The 20,203-nt window shown below is 34.8% G+C and overlaps 1 protein-coding gene across 2 annotated transcripts; it reads right to left on the reverse strand.

Annotated features, from left to right (window-relative positions):
- Window positions 1–8,164: 8,164 nt before the first annotated feature.
- Window positions 8,165–19,187, reverse strand: RpL36A (ribosomal protein L36A). Of its 2 annotated transcripts, none has more exons than XM_089100290.1 (4): window positions 19,087–19,187; window positions 11,762–11,935; window positions 9,981–10,097; window positions 8,165–8,257 (listed from the first exon to the last, which is right to left on the reverse strand). In XM_089100290.1, the coding sequence occupies exons 1-4, from the start codon at window positions 19,087–19,089 to the stop codon at window positions 8,237–8,239; spliced, it is 315 nt and encodes a 104-aa protein (XP_088956416.1). In that variant the 5' UTR covers window positions 19,090–19,187; the 3' UTR covers window positions 8,165–8,236. The 2 variants fall into 2 exon arrangements, with proteins under 2 accessions (XP_088956416.1, XP_088956407.1); XM_089100281.1 differs by lacking the exon at window positions 19,087–19,187 and adding an exon at window positions 18,839–18,880.
- Between the last annotated feature and the right edge of the window lie 1,016 nt (window positions 19,188–20,203).

Below are 20,203 nucleotides of genomic sequence, written 5' to 3' on the forward strand. Positions count from 1 at the left end.
CCCGCCAAAGGTCCAGCACTGGGATCCCGTTAAAAAAAATAAAATAAAAAAATATCACAATAGGTATGGAAATATGCCTTTATATAAGAAAAACACAATTAATATAGGCGACAAACATTGGCTTTCCTATGAAAGACATAGGCGGGAAGACATAGTTCAGAACCTACAAAGGCTAAGGTTACAATGGTACAAGTAAGGTTACAAAGGCAAACTCCTAAATGATTTACTCTTTTTCATCCAGCACTATCCATGCAATGACAACAAAGGGGCTTACACGAAATCAATCTTGTAGATTCGCGTAAACTTTGCACACCAATACTGGAAGACATGGGTTAAAACACGTGTAGGTGTAATCCAGTTTAATTTTCTTGTCGGTCGTTAGGAAGTGGAATTCAAAATTCACTTGTTTCTTTAAAACAATCCTTCATAGCCAGCATCATCTTTGTATATGTTTAATAATAATTGTAGCCACAGCTGCACAGAGATTAAGCCCACTGGGTGGGGGAGGGAGGGGTCAGAACATGTTGTCATTCGAAATAACTTTAAGTGTAGATTGGCAAAATTCTTTGGTGTAAGAAATACAAGATCTGGCCCCATAAAAATCCGTTCCGTTGGCTTTCCATTTTATTTCCAAATTACATAGTTGTCAACAATCTTTTCTGAATTTTTTTTACGAATAAGGCTTATTACGACCTTCTGGCAAAGAGCCATCATTTGACATTGATTTAAAATTATTATGAAAATATGTATACCAAAAATATAAATGTTTTTACTTTTATAACTTTAATAAATCAAATAATATTAACATTTTGATTACTAAATATCAGTATATGCATATTAAACTGACAAAGCAATTTCATTTGTATTTTTTCAGCAAAGTGCAAATTTTGTTCTGGCCTTGGGAAGGCATAGGGGTTTTGCGCCCAACTTATATTAATTTCTGCTCGTTTTGAGTTTGACTCCGTTAATTATTGTAATTTCTGTTCGTTTTGGCTTTCATTTACTTATCGATGCTGATTTGAGGTAGTTTTACGCTTGGCAGATTATGTAATTTGAGTTTGGCTCGTTTTTGATTTAATGGAGTACTTTACTTTTTTTTGAAAAACTTATTTTGTGAAAAAAGTTTTCTTAATTAATTTCTGTTCGTTTTATATTGACATATTCTTTTCAGGGAAAAAGAAAATAGTACTTCAAATCTTTTAGTTTTTAAAGACTTTATAGTTTGGCCTGCTATTTGTCTGCTAAAGAAATATGTTCAGCAATTTTTAACAGAATACACCCTTTTGAAAATTAGGACGCAAATAGCACTGTTTAGTTTTGTTTTTAAACTTCTCTAGCTGACCTGTACTAGAAAACTTGATACCATTTGCAAAAAGATCTGTTTACTTTCTTTGATGGCTTGGATACACTTACGCTAAGGGGCGTAGGGAGGGGGGGGGGCAGTTTAAATTTTAGGAGCAGCAGTAGCCCCGAACGTTTGAACATAATACCCTCAGTCGTTCAATGGATACTGCTGAGATGCCTTATTGGGAATTGGCATTATCACAGTGGATTTTAATTTAATCTTAAGTCAAAATTTAGTTTTTAAACATATAAAAATTGGATTTGAGGAAGACTAAAATCTATTCTATAAATCATATACAACAACTTTCTGTATAAACCTTATATGCCCCCAGGGCAAAACTTACAACCCTTGCACTGAGGGCTCTAAGGGGTTTATCTTCCTAAAAGACCTGGTTTCCAGAAATTTCAACTGCGTTGAACAACATAGATATATCAAAATTTTTAATCGACGAGATTGGGAAAATGGTGGGCATGGGAGGGGCGTTAGTAACTGTCCAATCATTTTGAGCTATTGAAAAGGACACTGGCCCTTTCAATCTTCGGTATAATGAGCCCTTTTGATGTTTATACGAAATCTCTTTCTATAAAAACTTGACATGACCCCCGGCCATAACTTACAACACTTGCCCTGAGGGCTGTGGTGGGAGGGGTTGTCATCCTTAAAGACCTAATTTCCAAAACTTTTAACTACGTTGAATAAAATGGCTATCTACAAATTTTGATTGTATGTGTTTTGGGAAAAGGTGAGCGAGAGAGGGGGGTTAGTTGCCCTCAAATCACTTTTGAATATTAAAATGAGTACTAGTCCTTTGAATTTCAAATCGAATGAGCCCTTTTTCAAGGTCCTACGACAAAGATTTCAATAAAAACCATATATGCCCTCAGGGCATAAGTTTAAATCCGTGCCCTGTGGGTTGTGCGGGATTTTCCTCCTTAAAATTATGTGTTCTATCGGGAAATCAACTATGCTGAACAACATGTCTATCTCCAAAAGTTGAGTGGAGGTTTTTGGGGAACTGAGGGGTGTGGGGGGGCTAATTGCCCTCGAGCCACTTTTGACTATTGACAAGGGGAGTAGCTCTTTGAATTTCCAGTCGAATGAGCTTTTATTGAAGCTTCTACGACAACGCCTTTAAAAACCTTATATACCCCCAGGGCACAACTTAAAACCCTTGCCATGAGGGATATGGGGGAGTGTCCTCCTCAAAAACATATTTTCTATCCGGAAATCAACTACGCTGAACAAAATAGCTATCTCAAAATTTTGATTGGATGTGTTTGGGGGAATGAAGGGCGTGAGGGGGGAGGGGGCTAATTGCACTCAAATCACTTTCGACTATTAAAAAGGGTACTTGCCCTTTGACTTTCCAATCGAATGAGCCTGTTTTGAAGTTTCTACGACAACGCCTTCTATAAAAACCTCATACCCCCAGGGCATAACACAAAACCCTTGCCCTGAGGGTTGTGGGGGAGTATCCTCCTCAAAACATATTTTCTATTTGGAAATCAAGTACGCTGAACAAAATGGTTATCTCAAAATTTTGATTGGATGTGTTTGGGGGAATGGAGGGCGTGAGGGGGGGGGGGGCTAGTTGCCCTCCAATCACTTTCGACAATTAAAAGGGTACTAACGCTTTGAATTTCCAATCGAATGAGCCTGTTTTGAAGCTTCTACGACAACGCCTTCTATAAAAACCTGACATGCCCCCAGGGCATTACACAACACTCTTGCCCTGGGGGTTGTGGGGGACTGTCCTCCTCAAAACATATTTTCCATCTGGAAATCAACTACGCTGAACGAAATGGCTATCTAAAAATTTTGATTGGATGTGTTTGGTGGAATGATGGGCGTGGGGGGCTAGTTGCCCTTCTATCACTTTCGACTATTAAAAAGGGTACTAGCCCTTTGAATTTCCAATCGAATGAGCCTGTTTTGAAGTTTCTACGACAACGCCATCTATAAAACCTTATATGCCCCCAGGGTATAACTTAAAACCCATGCCCTGAGGGTTGTGGGGGAGTATCCTCCTCAAAAACATATTTTCTATCTGGAAATCAACTACGCTGAACAAAATGGCTATCTCAAAATTTTGATTGGATGTGTTTGGGGGAATGATGGGCGTGGGGGGGGGCTAGTTGCCCTCCAATCACTTTTGACTATTAGAAAAGGGTACTAGCCCTTTAAATTTCAAATCGAATGAACCTATCTTGAAGTTTCTACAACAACCCCTTCTATAGAAACCTTATATTCCCCCAGGGAATAACTTAAAACCCTTGCCCCGAGGGTTGTAGGGTAGTGTCCTCCTCAAAAGCATATTTTCTATCTGGAAATCAACTACGCTGAACAAAATGGCTATCTCAAAGTTTTGATTGGATGTGTTTGGGGGAATGATGGGCGCGGGGGGGGGGGGGGGCTAGTTGCCCTCCAATCACTTTTGACCTATAAAAAGGGTACTAGCCCTTTGAATTTCCAATCAAATGAGCCTTTTCTGAAGTTTCAACGACAACGCCTTCTATAAAAACCTTATATGCCCTCAGGGCATAACTTAAATCCCTTTCCCCGTGGGTTTTGGGGGCGTGTCCTCCTCAAAAAGATATTTTCTATCTGTAAATCAACTACGCTGAACAAAATGGCTATCTCAAAATTTTGATTGGACGTATTTAGGGGAATGATGGGCGTGGGGGGGGGGGGGTAGTTGCCCTCCAATCAATTTTGACTATAAAAAGGGCACTAGCCCTTTGAATTTCATATCAATTTCGCCTTTTTTGAAGTTTCTATGAAAACGCCTTCTATAAAAACCTTATATGCCCCTGGGGCATAACTTATTACCCTTGCCCTGAGGGTTGTGGGGGAGTGTCCTCTTCAAAAACAAATTTTCTATAACAAAAACTAAAAACCTTATATGCCCTCAGGGCATAACTTAAAGCCCTTCCCCCATGGGTTTTGGGGGGGGGGGGGTGTCCTCCTCAAAAATATATTTTCTATATGGAAATCAACTACGCTGAACAAAATGGCTATCACAAAAATTTTGATAGGACGTATGTTGGGGAATGATGGGCGTGGGGGGGGGGATGCCCTCCAATCACTTTCGACAATTGAAAAGAGCACTAGCCACTCCAATTTCCAATCGAATGAGCCCTTTTCGAAGTTTCTGTGACGACTCCTTCGATACGAAGTGCCCGCGTATGGAGAAAAACAACAAACAAAAAAAACAACATATTGTGCCCACATCGTTCTTTACTTAAACAGCGCTAGCGCGCAGCCTATGATTGAACAGTAGCTTAGGATTACCCTTCTGCTAATTCTTTTGAATGGAATACAGGGCTGACTACCATACTCTATATTATTCGTAACTTATTAGTTCCAGCCAATCAATAATCTGAGAACAGTCACCCGATATTATACAACAGATAGCCTACCTGTGCATAAGAACTGACCTGAAGCGTCCCTAGGCTACCGATCCTCACGAGTGCCTGTTTTTAAACTTTCATCCGAGTAAGTATTTTTATTACAGAAGTAGTTTACAGTCAGTACATTTAACTAGACGGTAATGAATTTTATAGGTAGTTTGGTCAGTATAGTTTGTCTCGGGGCTGGGGATCGAGATGATACTTTCACGAACAATTTCTTGGAGAGGGTAAGAGGGCTAAGAATTTTATATCTGAAGAAACAGGGCATTTTTTTGGTCTTCAGAGAAAAATATATGGTGCATTTTTCTTCTTTTTTATGCCTGTTATCCATTAAGCTCTTGTCTAATCTTTATATATAAAATCGAAAGTATGTCTGTGTATGTCCTGTCTTACAATTAATGATTATGTCAAACAAAGATATATCAAACTAAAGATAAACAAAAATATCAAACAAACAAAAATATCAAACATACTCTCGTGCCCCAGCCCCAGCCTTTACCCGTGCCCCAGCCATTTAAACATTTGCCTCTCAATTACTTGGACTATCTGTCTTGACTTTTCCCTGTCTACAATTACCCAGAGTCTTGATGCAACCTATTGCGAAATACTTGATAACTTCAATTCAAAATACTGATGCAGATGAATGAATGTTAAAACGAGTAAAAATTAAAGTGAATATTCAAGCTTGGCTACTGCCCTCTTACCGTAAAAGTTGTGAGGCGTATTGAGTTCTTTCCTTTTTATTGAAAACTATATGTATCTTGACAGTGTGGTTTAATTTTTGAAACATAGACAAATAAAAATAAATCACTATAATAATCATGGTAACTAAAGAACTAAGGACAATAATTTGACTATATGATATTAATTCCCGGAAATCTCAGCACTTCAAGATACAACATTGTTCATTGTATTCAAGATAAAACACTTATGTTTTTTACTTTTCAATGCTATAAATAAAAAGAATAATATTTACAATATATTTTGCTTACAGTAAAGCGCAAATGACACTATAAGCCATTTACTGTAAGAACTTTTACGATTCAAGGATTGGGAAGGGGGCAGTAGCCAAACTCGTATTTGTAGTAATTTTACTGATAGGACTTTTACAAATAGGGGATGGGGAGGAGGGTAGTAGCCAAACTCCTTTTAGTAGTAATTTTCGTCCGTTTTAAGTTTACTTGATTTTTCAATTTAATTTTTAATCGTTTTAACATTTTTTTTTATTCATCTACATTAGTATCTGTTATTTTTTTTGTTTGATATGATATTTAATTTCTGTTTGTTTTGAGTTTCATTTATTCTTTAATAGTAAATTCCCGTCCCTTTGAGTCTGAATTATTAGGGGATTTTATTTTTGTCGGTACAAGTTTAACATGGCTCTTTATATTTCTTTGGAACAACAAACAGAAGCATTGCTGCACTGTTCACAAGATTGTCAAGAAACTTTAAGAAGCTGTTGATTTCATGCCCCTGCCACATCTATCGATAAAGAAAGCCAAATATCATGAACGACATGGTAATTTTCTTGATTTTAGCGTCACACTTGTATTTAAGAAGCAAAAATTTAAATTGCAAGAAATTACTTTAAAGAGTTTGGACCAACAGTAATTTGTGTCCAACTGTTCTCTACTAATACTAAGTCTTCTTAATTTTTGTTATATTCCTCTCCGAGATAGAAAAACTGCTGTTCTAAGTTTCCACCGTTTCTAGTTCTAAAAATTATGCCTTAAACCTTGACTCTGATTGGTCAGTCAAGATATTAATGTTTGAAAGTTGAACAATGTTCAACTCGAGAAATTACGAACGACGAACGTAAATGGCGCTGTAGTCGTTCGTAATTTTGATTTTATCGACAAGTGTGACTATAATATGGCACGGACATCACTCTTCTGAAGGTTTTTGGGTGTGACCCCCCCCCCCCCGTGGCCCTCTTAATACGTTTCAGACTGACCGAAATTAGAGACCCTTCCATGCAAATAAGTGATAGGCCCTTCCGGTCATATTATTCACGTTTTCGAAATATTCAAGCAATGGGTTAGTTAATTACGAATTCTATCGTCTAACACACTTCCGAAATTATATAATTTCTTTTTCAATAACTTCTCTGAATTTAGTATTCAACGCTATCGCTAATTTCCAATACTTTTAACATTAAAAATACTAGTCGCTATTTTACATGTGGGCGAAAAATCTCTGCATGGGAGAATTTTCCGCACAGGGTTTTCCAGACGGTGACTTTCTATAAGATGCTTAATCAAAAAGATTGCGACTGAGCTTCGAATGTGAAAAGTGACTGTTCAAAAGAAAGAGATCTGCTAAGATTCATTTGACAACTTCAAGGAATAAAAGGGAAGCTAGTTACTGGGGGCAGCCGCCGTAAGCTAGTTTATTTATAATAAAAGATTGATATGCGAAATGAAAACCGACGCTTTAGAGAGGGAAAAGGATCCCATATCGATCAAATTTTTGCGCATAGTTTATGAATTATGGAGTTTCATAAATATTAGACCCTTATACTTCTCAATTTTATAACTTATCAACAGACATTTAATTCAGTAGATAGAAAATAGGTAGAAAATCATCTCCGCATGGGAGAATTTTCTGCGGGGGATTTTCCACACAGGACAATTTTCCTTGGATGTCCTGTCTTTTGAGATCATAGCAACGCGCGACGGGTAAGCTAGTTTATTTATAATAAAAGGTTGATATGCGAAACGAAATTCGTGATTAATAGTTATTGTTCAATAACGGGAGAAACCTGTAGTTTCTCATTTAAGAACGGTAGTTTATGATGGCAGATATATCTTTACTGACTTTTTTGAGAAATGCCAGTTAAAAAAAAAACTAAATTATTTCAAAAAAAGCTGGTAATTAAATGCTACTGGTGACTGATAGGGCTAATGGTCAGATAGCGGCTATCAGTGACTTTAAATATGAACACTAGCTGACAATGACAAGGGGGGAAAATTGTATCCCTCTTATAATTATTATCTAATTATTGTATAATTATCTTATATTATTTTGAAAAGCAAAACAGTTAACATTCTTCAAAAAGTAAACTGTTTCAAGTGAAAAATTGGCAATCTAATTGAGACTGAAAGAATTAAGAGTCTTATTTTTTGAATTTTTAGAACTATATTTTAGAAACTTAGCAATCACTCTTAAAAATTACTCCCCATGTGAGTGTAATAAATTCCATTAAAGAAACTGTCAATATTTTTAATGACACGAATATTATTTGTATACTTACCAGTCATTTTCAAAACTTCAGTTGTCAAGTTCTACTGCATACCGACGAAAGTTCACAAACGGGAACAATGAAACAAAAAAGCAACTTTTAACTGTTACCAAATACTGATTTTTCCTACTTTTATTACTCATAATAAAATACGGAGCCATAAACAGATTAGACTAAGAACGTACCGTTTTATTCCAACTTAAAAGATAAATATTGAACAAAACGTTACAAACTTCGCCTTTAGAACTGGATCATTTGACCCTGAAAGAGAAAAAAAAATTGATAAGTAAATATAAGGTCAATCTCCCAATATCAAATTATAATTTTCCTTTATTTTCATTTCGAATTATAATTGACTAGAATTCGAAAAGAAAATTATCATCTTCATTTACGTCGATCATTATCGACGTAAATATTTTTTTTTTTTAGGTATTCTATGAATTCGGCAGCCATTAACTTTCGGGGCGATTGTTGGAGTTACAGAGTAAAGACTAAATGTCACAAGACGGTTTTGGAGGAAATCCATGTTCTAAAAACAGGAACGCTCTCTGCCATCTAGATCCGCACTTTACTACAAAAATTAGTATAACAATAAAATAAGGATAGTAATCAAATAGAAACACTATATAAAACACTCCCAGAGAGATAAATTCAGTAGAAATATTTTCAGGTTTTTAGGAGATTTTATCAAATTTTCATCCTCATACTGCTCATAAGAAATTGGTTGTAATAACCAAAGTATGGCCCATATCGGAAAAATACACCTCAAATTTGTCAGTGCATCAATAATTTTTTTTGCACATTGATAAATCCGGCATTTTGGTACCTTTTTTTTACATATAATCTGCCTTGAAACTTATTTCACTTCCACCCCCTCCCCCTTGCGGGCAGGCAGAGACATACGACCCGTTTCTAACTAAAAAGTACACACATCAGATTTTCGAACATCAACAACAGAAGGATCTATCTCAAACCCCTCAAAATTTACATATAGTCCTTTGATTTTGCTATCCATTTGCTATGGAATAATTCACTTATATCCATTGTAAGAACAACAGCAGAATGCAATATTTTTCAGAAGTATGTAGAACAGATTTGGCTTTAGATCGATTGAACTAAAAAAGATCCAACAAACTAAGCTTCAAAAGACAAGATCTTACAGCTACAGAAACATATACAAAACATTAAAATATTCTAGTGAAATAGCACAGAAAAAACTTCAACAGTTTTGAAAGAACAGTTAAACTATTTTAAGACTAATTTGCGATGAAAAGTAAAATAAATTACCCGAAGTAATAGACAAAAATGGAACTAATACAATAGAACTTTCCAAAAGAAACTGACAAAAATAAGAGAAAACCTAATGCTTTTGGCTCACCGGAGCTAGAAAAAGGGCCTAAGATATTTTCCAAGGACTTCAGGAAGTGCTGTAAAACTTGAGAAATGCTCAAATTAGAACTTAGTTTGTGAGTTACAAAAAAAATACAATTTCAACACAGTGTTCTGTACTTTCAAAATAGAAAATGGACTTGGCCCACGTCAATACTGGATTCCTCCAAATGAACCCAAATAAAAATAATACTCATAAGCTGTTGACATGTCAACTGGATGAGGCTCAATTATCTTGATATTGTAGGATTAGGGCCCTTTATTGAGGCTTATTCCAGGAAGTTCAAATTGAAACTACATCATATGAATTTTATGAAAATAATCCAAAACTAAATCAGAACATACCCCCCCCCCCCGGCAGTTTGGTAGAATAATTAAATTTTTGTCTCTGGTGGCCACTGTTTTCACATTACGGACAGCCTTTCTATTGTTGTTGTTTGTATTTTTTTTTAGTAAGACTATGAAAAACTTAATTCTGTTTTTAGGTTTGTGAACAACAGCCATCACATAGGTCTCAGGGATGCCACCTAGAAGAGTGGCAAACTAGCTCCTTAATTGATAGTGAGAAAGAGAGAAAAAAAAAACAACAACAAACCTTTCTCTTCTTGTCACCACCCAATTCGAAGTGCTTGCACCTTTTCAGTGGGATCTGTTTCCTGTATTTACAATCACTGCATTCCATACGCAACACAATTTTCTTGGTTGTCTTAGCCTATAAAGACACAAAAATTACATTGTATATTATTCTTCTTATCATTCTGGAGTGCCCTGCTAAGACAGTATTTTTTACTATTTATTTTTTCATATTAAAATTAGTGAAGATTCAACCCACTTTGCACAAATTTGGAATTGGGTCACAAACAAGCAAAATCATATGGAAAAACTTTTTTATAAATAGGCTAAACTCTGTATGAACTAAGAAGTAGATTATTACAAATTATTGTTTAAAAGAGTATCCTTCTCTTAATCATAAATTTTCTGAAAATTTGATCCTCTTAAGCAGAGCGAGGTTCAACAAAGGTGTTTAGTAAAACCTATCTTAAGTAGACACAGAAGATAGCTACTATATAATACTCATCAATAAAAACTACAATCTCTTGAAACATGTTTTTAAACTTTGGTGGACATGCAGAGAATCAACTTTAGTCAAAATGAGAAATCTATAAATTTTGTTTAGACAAACAAGATACATAAAAGGATGTTGAAAAACACATCAAAACCATAGCTTGTGAAGATGCACCATTCCTTAAAAAAAAAGACACCAACTCTGAATAGGTAAATATATAATTAATATACACTAATGAACTATTGTACCCCCCAAGCAAACAATTCCAACGTTAACAACATAATAATGGTATCTAAAAGGAAACAAAATAAAAAAACTATTATCTATGCTAAAACAATAAGTGGAATTAGAAAAATCTAAGTTTAAAATTTTTTTTTTACTGTATTACAAAGAAAAGAACCTCTACACAGAAAAGAAAACTGACACTTCACTTTACTTTTAGGGACTGGGTGTCAACCACAAGAAACCTATTTTTGCCCAACTTTTTTGTATAGATATTTGCCAATTTTTGAACCTTAAGAAGATTTAGTAAAATGCAATTACATAACGTTTTCTAGCCAACAAGCCAATACAAAAAAAAAAAAATTCTAAAAAACAAAGTTTTGGTTACAATATATCCAGCAACAAGATCTATTATTTGTAATGATTCTAAATATGCAAAATCTACTGATATTAAAATTGCATATCAAAAACTATTAGTATATAATAGTTAGCATATGCATTTATTGTAATGTTTGTCCATGAGAGAGAAAAAGCCTTACCCAGGAAGTTATAAGACAAAAATTACCCATGTAAAACTACTAGTCATATTTGTTCAACTTCTACTTTAATTAGACAGAAGAAAAAAACTTACTTCTGTCAACAGGACACAAAGGAATATTTGTGTTCTTTTGTCAAACTAGCCAATGCTTGGCAGACTAGCATAGTCTTAACTACCTTATATTCACAAAAAAATGTCCATAGAGCTTGTGCATTTGATTCTAATCAAATTTTATTATGTCTAAGTCTAAATTCCACTCAACCTAAGTTTGTACACTCAACATAGTTTTTCTAGTCTTGTTAGGACACTTCTACTTTGGTAATGGTAATATAATTTTATTTCCTGCTAGGCCTATGTCAGAATACCAAGGATCTTCTTCAATTAAGCAACCTATTTTCATAGATGTATCTTTTAAAAATACATTCACAATTTCTTAAATGCAAACCTAAAAAAACTAAGTAGTAAAACAAACCTAGAAGTCACGCCTGAAAATATTAGAACTATTCCATTTAAATGGTTAAGCAAAACGGAAAAAAAAAAATTTGCATACCTTCTTTCTGAAAATGGGCTTAGTTTGTCCACCAAACCCAGACTGTTTCCTGTCATAACGACGACGGCCCTGAGCAACCTTACGATCCTTGGATTTTTTGTACTGGGTTACTTTGTGATTCTTGTGTGTCTTACATTTTTTGCAGTAAGTGCGACGTGCTTTGGGGATGTTCACCTAAAGGAAAAGCTTGTTTAAAATTTGGCTTGTTGACCCTATTAAGCCTTATTTAACATCCAAACAATTTCAAATTGTGTTTACTTTTTACTTTAGTTACAAAACTTGGCCTCAGTGGTAAAAAAGTAATACCTGAAATTACCTCTATTATATTGATATTTGAATTTGTAAAGACAATCCCAATAACCAAAAACTAATCTCAAAATACAATTATTTTATTCAGCATCAGGTTCCTCAATTTGTAATAGTGTGAGCAACTTATAGCCCATAGTAACCAAAGCTTTAAAAACAAGTTTTCTGTCAACTGACAAAAATTTTCCAATTGACAATGCTAAGGAAATGGCAATCTTTATCCAGATTCAATAGAATAGTAATTTATAATAATGAGAAAAAACAACAACAACCAGCAAAAACAAGCAAAACTTTAGAAAATGAAGATTTTCTGATAGAAGAAGGTAGCAAAATTAAAACTTAAAATGAATAAAATTATTGCTTCTTGGTCCTTAAGAAACTAAGAATGTGATCCAGGAACAAGCCAAGCTTCTTCTTTATGGTAAAAAAAGATTCTGCAAACTTGGTATGTAGACAAGGGCTATATCTGCCCCCAAGAGAGGGATCTATGGCATAATTGGATAAATTCATTGATGTCTACATAACTTCACTAGTTAAGAGACAAACATACTAATCAATGCAATTTTAATGCTGATTCCATATATGCTAATTGCTACCCTTGCAATTACATCCAATTGCATCACTTTTTAGAGGCTAGCAACAAGTATAATTAAAATCAATGTTTAAATGTGAATAAATTGGTTTATTCAGCTTTAAGCTATAAAGTTTACCTAAATATTGATAAATTTAAATATAAGCATATCACTGCCACAGCATTGAGTATTAATATTTGAAAAAAAAAAAAAATTGAATGGTATATTTACATTTGATTTCTATTCTGTACTATAATTTTACTTTGTATACTTTCTTTCTTCCCATATAGATTGGGCAAAGGCAAACAGCTATTTATTGGCAAGTCCCTAAAGGTCTGGACTAATTGGCAACCTTATTTAGTACCAGTAATTTGATGAAACACAATTGAGAGAGTAACTAAAAATATACTATATGACTCTCTATTCTGCACATACCTTCCAAATATGATAATTGCAACTGAATAGCCCTCTTCTCTGCTTCCATCTAGCACCTGGCTATAGCCCTGGGCTATACAAAAACTTGATGATTAAGTTATAATTCATTGACTTTTTTGCAAAGCATTTATTTGTAATGCCAAATTATTTTAAAGAAAAATTTGTCTCTAACTTAGGCATTAGGGCAAGGGGGATGCAATTATGACAGCAGTGATTATTATATTTGAAAAGAGCATTGATCAGAGAATTGACAATTTTTTTTGTACTATTTCTGTTCTATAAGCATCCTTAACCAGCTAGGCTATATCTAGGCATTGTGGGGAAGAGGCTGGAAACGAATTGTAATGGTTGAAAAGAGTAACTTATGTTTCTTCTGGGTAAAATTCTCAATGAGGTTTCATTTCTATTTTGGAGAGTAGATGAGACAGGAGAACAACACTTCCAGGAATGGATTTGGAGTGTAAATTATGCCCTAAGTAGGTGTTTTCAAGCTCTTGTGTCTACTCCTTCCCAATTCTTCATAAAGTAAAATTATACAGCAGAGTTTAGATTAGGAAAAAATACACCATTCTGATTCTCCATTCACAGCTCTTTCCAAATACAATAATTGCTAGTCACAATTACATTCCCACACCAATGCTTTTGCCCAATCATTTTTCTTTATTTTGTGAGCTTGCCATTACCTTTTATGGTTCTTTCTCATAAACAGTTGGTTTATTAGGCTAGGGGCAGGGAGGAGGGCAGTTTGTATTTCTTTTCAAAGATAAAAGCCAAGAAGTATTTTTCAAAATCTAGAGGGGCATATACCTCCCCCTCCAGGATACAAAAAGAAGTATTTTTCAAAATCTAGAGGGGCATATACCTTCCCATCCCAATTGGCAACCCTGATAAACTCCCTTAAAAAATTTGTATCCAGTCCCCTATCCTAACAACCTATTCTTTATACAAAAGTGTTTTTTTTGGTGGGGGGGGGGGGGGGTTGGGAACTGCATCTCCAAAACCCCAGCTTGGGAGTTACCCCCACTGGGGAAACCCCAGCCTGATATACCTTTGGGAGAAAATATATTTTCCCATGATTGTGATTTGAGTCTAGGTTTAGGAAATGCATTTTGGATGATTGAAGTATGATTATAGGGTAAACCATATATACTTAGATATCACCTAATTTTGAAAAAAATATTTTGATTAAAATGTATCTTTTACTAAAATTCGATAGCAAGTTCCTAATCTTGAACATTATGTAGATAGTTGGCATGTGTCTCAACATTGAAGTTAAAGCAAAAGTCACCCTCATTAATTTAAATATAATTATTCTTCTTTACAACAACAATCAGTCTATGGTTGAAACATTTTGCTTCCACTTTAAGATCATGTGTCCAGGATTAGGCAAGATACAGGTAGAATATTCAAACTAATGATATACTTGTCAAAAAAATCTAATGATGGAATTTCTATTTTATAGAATATTTTTAAGGGAGATATAACTGTTAAAATTAGTTGTTTGACTATTCAGTATCTTTCCATAAGCCATATTAAGATTTTATTCAAATTTAAGACATATTTTTCCATATCATTTTTAACAATACAAATTAGGGTTTAGTAGATATAAGGTACAAAACACTATTTGGGTCATATTTGTGCTTGAGATTTTGGTAGTTGTTTAGTAGCTGATAAACACACAAGCAGTGAGGTTTTGTTAATGCTAATGAAATAGAACAAAATAGGATGCAAATATAATAGTTTATGAAGAAATTTGGGTTATACATTTGCAGTTAGGGAGGGGGTGGTGGTAAAGCATAGCATATATTAAATATGTAACCTAATCAAACCTACATACCTTTTATTTCCCTTAAACCCCCAAAAATTAAAGTTTAAATATAGTTCCTAGAGTGAGAAACCCATTTCTGTATACAGCATCTCATACAAGTACCAGGTAAAGCCTATCTGATTTACTATACAATTCTTGTGTGTTTATTGGCTACTACACAAGTACCAAGATTTTTTCTGTAAGTTTCATTTTTATAATACAAGTTGGTCAAAGTTCATGAAACTTAGTACCTTTTGGAGGGAAAGGAGTTGATGACGATGTAGACACTACAAACAACTTCCTAGGATTTGAACAATCCTTTTTTACAGATGCAAAATTTGGCCAATGAAGCAACTACATGATAATGCACTGAAGGTGTTTGAGCATGCCTGTCTGAATAGTATCCTCAGGATATACCTGAGTGATTACATATCAAACATGGATATAAAATCAATATGCTGTTTCAAGAGCTGTGTTGTCATCAAGATCAAAGAGCATTGACTGAAATGGTTGGGCCATTTCTTACAGAAGCAACCAGAGTACTTACCTTACTGAAACCTTGCTGAGTCCCTCAGCTCATGGAAGAGATGCCAAGGAGGACAGCAGAAAAACTGGTGGAACTTGGTTAGATCATATCTTGAACTTATTAGGGGGTCCAGAGAGATCCTTGATGCTAGGCTAGGTGGAAGTGCCCCCAAATACAAAGTAAGGCTATTTGTCTAGAGAACTAACTGCAGAGAAGGAAACATGTTAAAAAAAAAAACATTCTTACTTCATAATATGCAGAATGATCATAGTTGACACATTTTGTATGTAGGGGGGGGGGGTAAAGTATAGCAGGGGTAAATGTGTTAACTGTTATTAATCTGCATATTATGAAGTAAGAATTGTTTTCTTAAGACAGGAAATATATAGTTTGGGCTATACATTTGCACATTAGGGGGGGGGTTGTACTTGTAAATTATAGCAAGCCTGCATGCAAAATATGTTTAACTATGGTTATTCTGTATATTATAAAGTAAGGATTGTTTTCTTAACATGTTTTCTACTCTCCTGTTAGTTTTCTAGGCAAATGCCTAAAGTACATATATTTAGGGATTCACCAAAATTTGCAATGGAAGCAATTAGCCTAATATATTTGGAAAAAAAAGAGACATTGAGTGTTCACCATCAACCTAAAGAGTAATTTAAAAGGTATAAACTCACTAAATCTCAAGTCTAAAATTGTATGTTCTATGGTTATCCTGGTAAAATTCTAGTTCAGCTACTTTTTGCTATCTTGGAAAGGGGTAAGGTTATGAAAATGAAACTTTCAGTAATGAATCTAGGGCCAAAAACATACTCTAGGAAGGTATTGCCAATCTTGGAAAGGGGTAAGGTTATGAAAATGAAACTTTCAGTAATGAATCTAGGGCCAAAAACTATTCTGGAAAGGTATTGCTAAGCTAATATGTTACCCTCTTCTGATTTCTAAGTCTTAGAAATTTGCCTACTTGACAGGTCTATACCTATTGAAACTTTGACAAAACAGCATTTTACCTTAACTTTCATTTACCAATTTTTTTTCACTGGTTTTAGTTCTGAAAATGCAATTCCTGTTGTGTGTGTAGAATTTTAAGCCATATCAATGTAGTTTTTTTTTCTTCTAAATTTAGAAAATGTTTTGTGGATCTTCAAAACTATATAAATTAGGACTGAACAAAGTTGTAAAGCTGAAAACAGTTTTGCTGTACTTAATTTAAGCAGAAGATCTAATTTGCAAGGTTTAAAGGCATGGGCACCCATAAGCTGAATTCCAGGGGGGGGGGCAAACCTGTTCTAATTGGCACTTTTAATGCTATATAATAGAAATCTCAGAACAAAAGTATAAAAATAGGGCAGCATCATTCAGCCAGGGGGCGGAGCCCTGCGCCCATGTTTGAAGGACTGGGCACACATAGCTGATTTAGGGAATTGATTTCAAGATCAGTGGACAAACAATAGCGGTAAGAAAAATTTATGGTGAAAAATTTTCAAATAAAAAAATTATGGACACAAATAGTCAACTGGAGTTTATTAATAGCTGTGTGATTGATCTCAGCTTAGTTTTCAGTTTAGTTTTCAGCTCAGTAGTGGGGTCTTTCACCACAGACATCAATGGCTGACTATTTCCATCCTGGTAAAATTCTACTTTAGGTACTTTTAGCTATCTTGGAAAGGGGTTATGTTAGGAAAATCAAACTTTCAGAGATGAGTCTTCAGGCTACAATATGTCCCAGGAAGGTATTTTGAAGCACCTGCCTCCACTCCTTCTCTCTCTAGATGGTGGACATCCAGCACATGGCTAATATGGGAGTAAAGTTCATTTGTGATGCAAATGGATGTTATATTTAGATTGAGGATGCAATTCTAGGTATATATTTGCACATTAGGGGGTGGGGGCATATATTCTGTGAATATATAGTAAAAGAAAATTGTTTTCAGCTTCACAACTGCTCAATCCCAATTTATATGGTTTTAAAGATATGCAAATACATTTCCAAATTTAAAAAAAAACATCAACATGGCTTAAAATTCTGCTCAAATAACAGGAATTGTATTTTCAGAACTAAAGCCAGAGAAAAAGAGACTGATGACTGAAAATTAGGGTAAAATATTGTTTTGTCCAAATTTCAATAGTATATAGACCAGTCATGTAGGCTAATTTCAGGACCCTCTAGGAGGGGAAGGAGTTGAGGTAGGTTCTCCAAAATACCTTCATGGGACATACTTTGGTAAATATTTACCAAATCATATTATTGACTTACAAATGAAGTGAATATACCATTAGATGCCTTTTTTATGCTGATTACAAATATAATAATCATTTCTATCAGAAATGAATTTTAGCCCCCCCCTAAATATGTCAATTCAGGATATATATTTGCACATTTGGGGGGGGGGGTTAGGTTGAGGGGGGGGGGCTAAAATTCATTTCCAATTGAAATGATTATTATATTTGTAATCAGCATAAAACAAGGCATTGAATGGTATATTCACTTTAGTTGTTACTCAATAATATGATTTGGTAAATATTTACCATGGTCAATATCTACGAAATCATATTATTGATTTAGTAATAAAGTTAATACACCATTCAATGCCTTTTTTTATGCTGATTAAGAATATAATAAGCATTTATATCCGAAATGAGTTTCAGCCCCCCCCCCCTATATAGGCTATACCTAACCTAACCCTGAATTGGCCTATATAGGGGGGGGCTGAAACTCATTTCCGATAGAAATGCTTATTATATTCGTAATCAGCATAAAAAAAGGCATCAAATGGTGTATTCACCCTTGTCCTAACTCAATAATATGATTTCGTAGATATTGACCTTTACCCATACTTTAGCCTGTAGACCCATACCTTAATGTTTCATTTTCTTAATCTAGCCCCTTTCCAAGGTAGCCAAAAGTAGCTAAAGTAAAATTTTACCAAATTTTACAAGCTCAAATTGATGCCAATTTCTTTTAAAATTGGTGCTGATTTCAAGATCAGTTCCCAAAATCAGCTAGGCCTACATGTGCCTAGCCCTTAAACTCCAAAAAACTAAAGTTTCAATAGCCTATTATAAAACAAGAGATAGACCACTGTTGGCAATGCTCAGCATGAATCCTCCATTGAAAGAACCTGTTTGACTAGTTTCTTTTACCATCTTTGTTTTATGAAATATCATATGTTTTACACCAAATAGAACAGTAGGCTACCAAGATTTTTAAAGGTCAGGGCCTTCAAGAGAAAGGAGTGGCAGTAGGTACATCAAAATAACTTCCTGGGGTGAACTTTAGTCAGTAGACCCACATCTGAAAGTTTGAATTTCCTAACCTAACCCATTTCCAAGATAGCAAAACAGCTGAACTAAATGTTACCATAATATTACCCCTTCTTTTCTCCCTGTCAGATTTTCCACTATAAGCTAATCGGGTAAAGTAATACCATCGTGACAATCTTCAATCTCAACATGTAGCCTAAATCTAGAAGATTCTTAATGCAAAACTAAGGCTGTTATAAACAGAAGCTTAGGGCACAATACGAGTGCTTAAAAACTAACTTTACAGTGCACCACTCGGTTGGTGGTTCACCACCTTGGCAGATCTTACTAATGGCATGTATAGTCAAGTTTTCGAGTTTAATTTGAAGTGTAATGAGATTAAGACAGATAAAGATGAAGGAAAATCACGTACCATTTTTATATTTATATTTTATGCCCCTTCTTCGGCGACTGAACGATGAAATTCTTCCTTTGAAGGACTTTGACAGGATTGCTTGATTAGAGGTATGAAGTATGAGCTAAAGTGCGAAAACACACACTACATTGGTCACACACTACAGATGCAAAAAAACGGTCTGGGTTCGATTAAAGAGTTTTATATCGATCAAGTTCAGCGTCCAAAGAGTTTGAGACTTAGTCTAAGATTAAATCAAAAATGTTGAGATTGTCTGAGTCAAATGGTGGCTAAATATATGGAACAGTTATAAGTGATGTTGCAAAAGAAAGTAATAGATTGAAAGTTAATTTGAGCGTCACATATTTGGCCACTTTAAGTCCAATACGCAGTCAGTGCTAGACTTATTGAAAACAAAGGTGCATATACTTGAGATCACTATGAAATAGAGTCAAAAGTCTCGGTAGGTGATATTGAAAATTTAGCCAAATAAGCTGTTTCTGAATATTCATAAAATTTTCAGCAAGACAAGAAGTCCAAGCTCCATCGGAGTTATTCTAAAAAGGAAACGAAATAAATCAACTTAAAAGACACTGCTCTCTAACACAATTGACGTTGAGGCTCATAAATATAAAGATTCTTCACTATCACGCAGAACAGCTCCCACTTCACTTCTCAATACAACCACATCCACAATTACTTATTATAATCGTAGCTCTCTGGTTCCTCCCTCCCTCACCGGACGCACAATCACCTCACCTAATTGACTAAACAAACATAAAAGTAAAAAAATAGAAATAATATTAAATACTAAACTTATTTTAATCCAATTTAACTTCTATTTATTTGACCTTTCTCTGAATAATTCTTTAAATTATTTTTTAAGGGCCCAAGTGGTCTTTTACACCTCAGCTCTTGCGGAAGCATATTCAACGCTATACTACAAAGTATATCCAGTGCAAAATCCGAAAGCACCGTTGGTGTTAGTCTCATCTAAATGTCAAAAGCAGATCGGCTGTTTTGATCATATTGTTCAGACTCCAACCTAAAAGGATTACGAAAAGGAGATGGAAGTGATCGGGAGAAGAATCTAAAAATATAAACTGAGCATGACAGACAGTGGAGTGAACCAAAG

Source organism: Artemia sp. Qi Xiang Cuo, chromosome 2 (genome assembly GCF_049724085.1).
Source record: "Artemia sp. Qi Xiang Cuo chromosome 2, ASM4972408v1, whole genome shotgun sequence".
NCBI classification, from domain to species: domain Eukaryota; kingdom Metazoa; phylum Arthropoda; class Branchiopoda; order Anostraca; family Artemiidae; genus Artemia; species Artemia sp. Qi Xiang Cuo.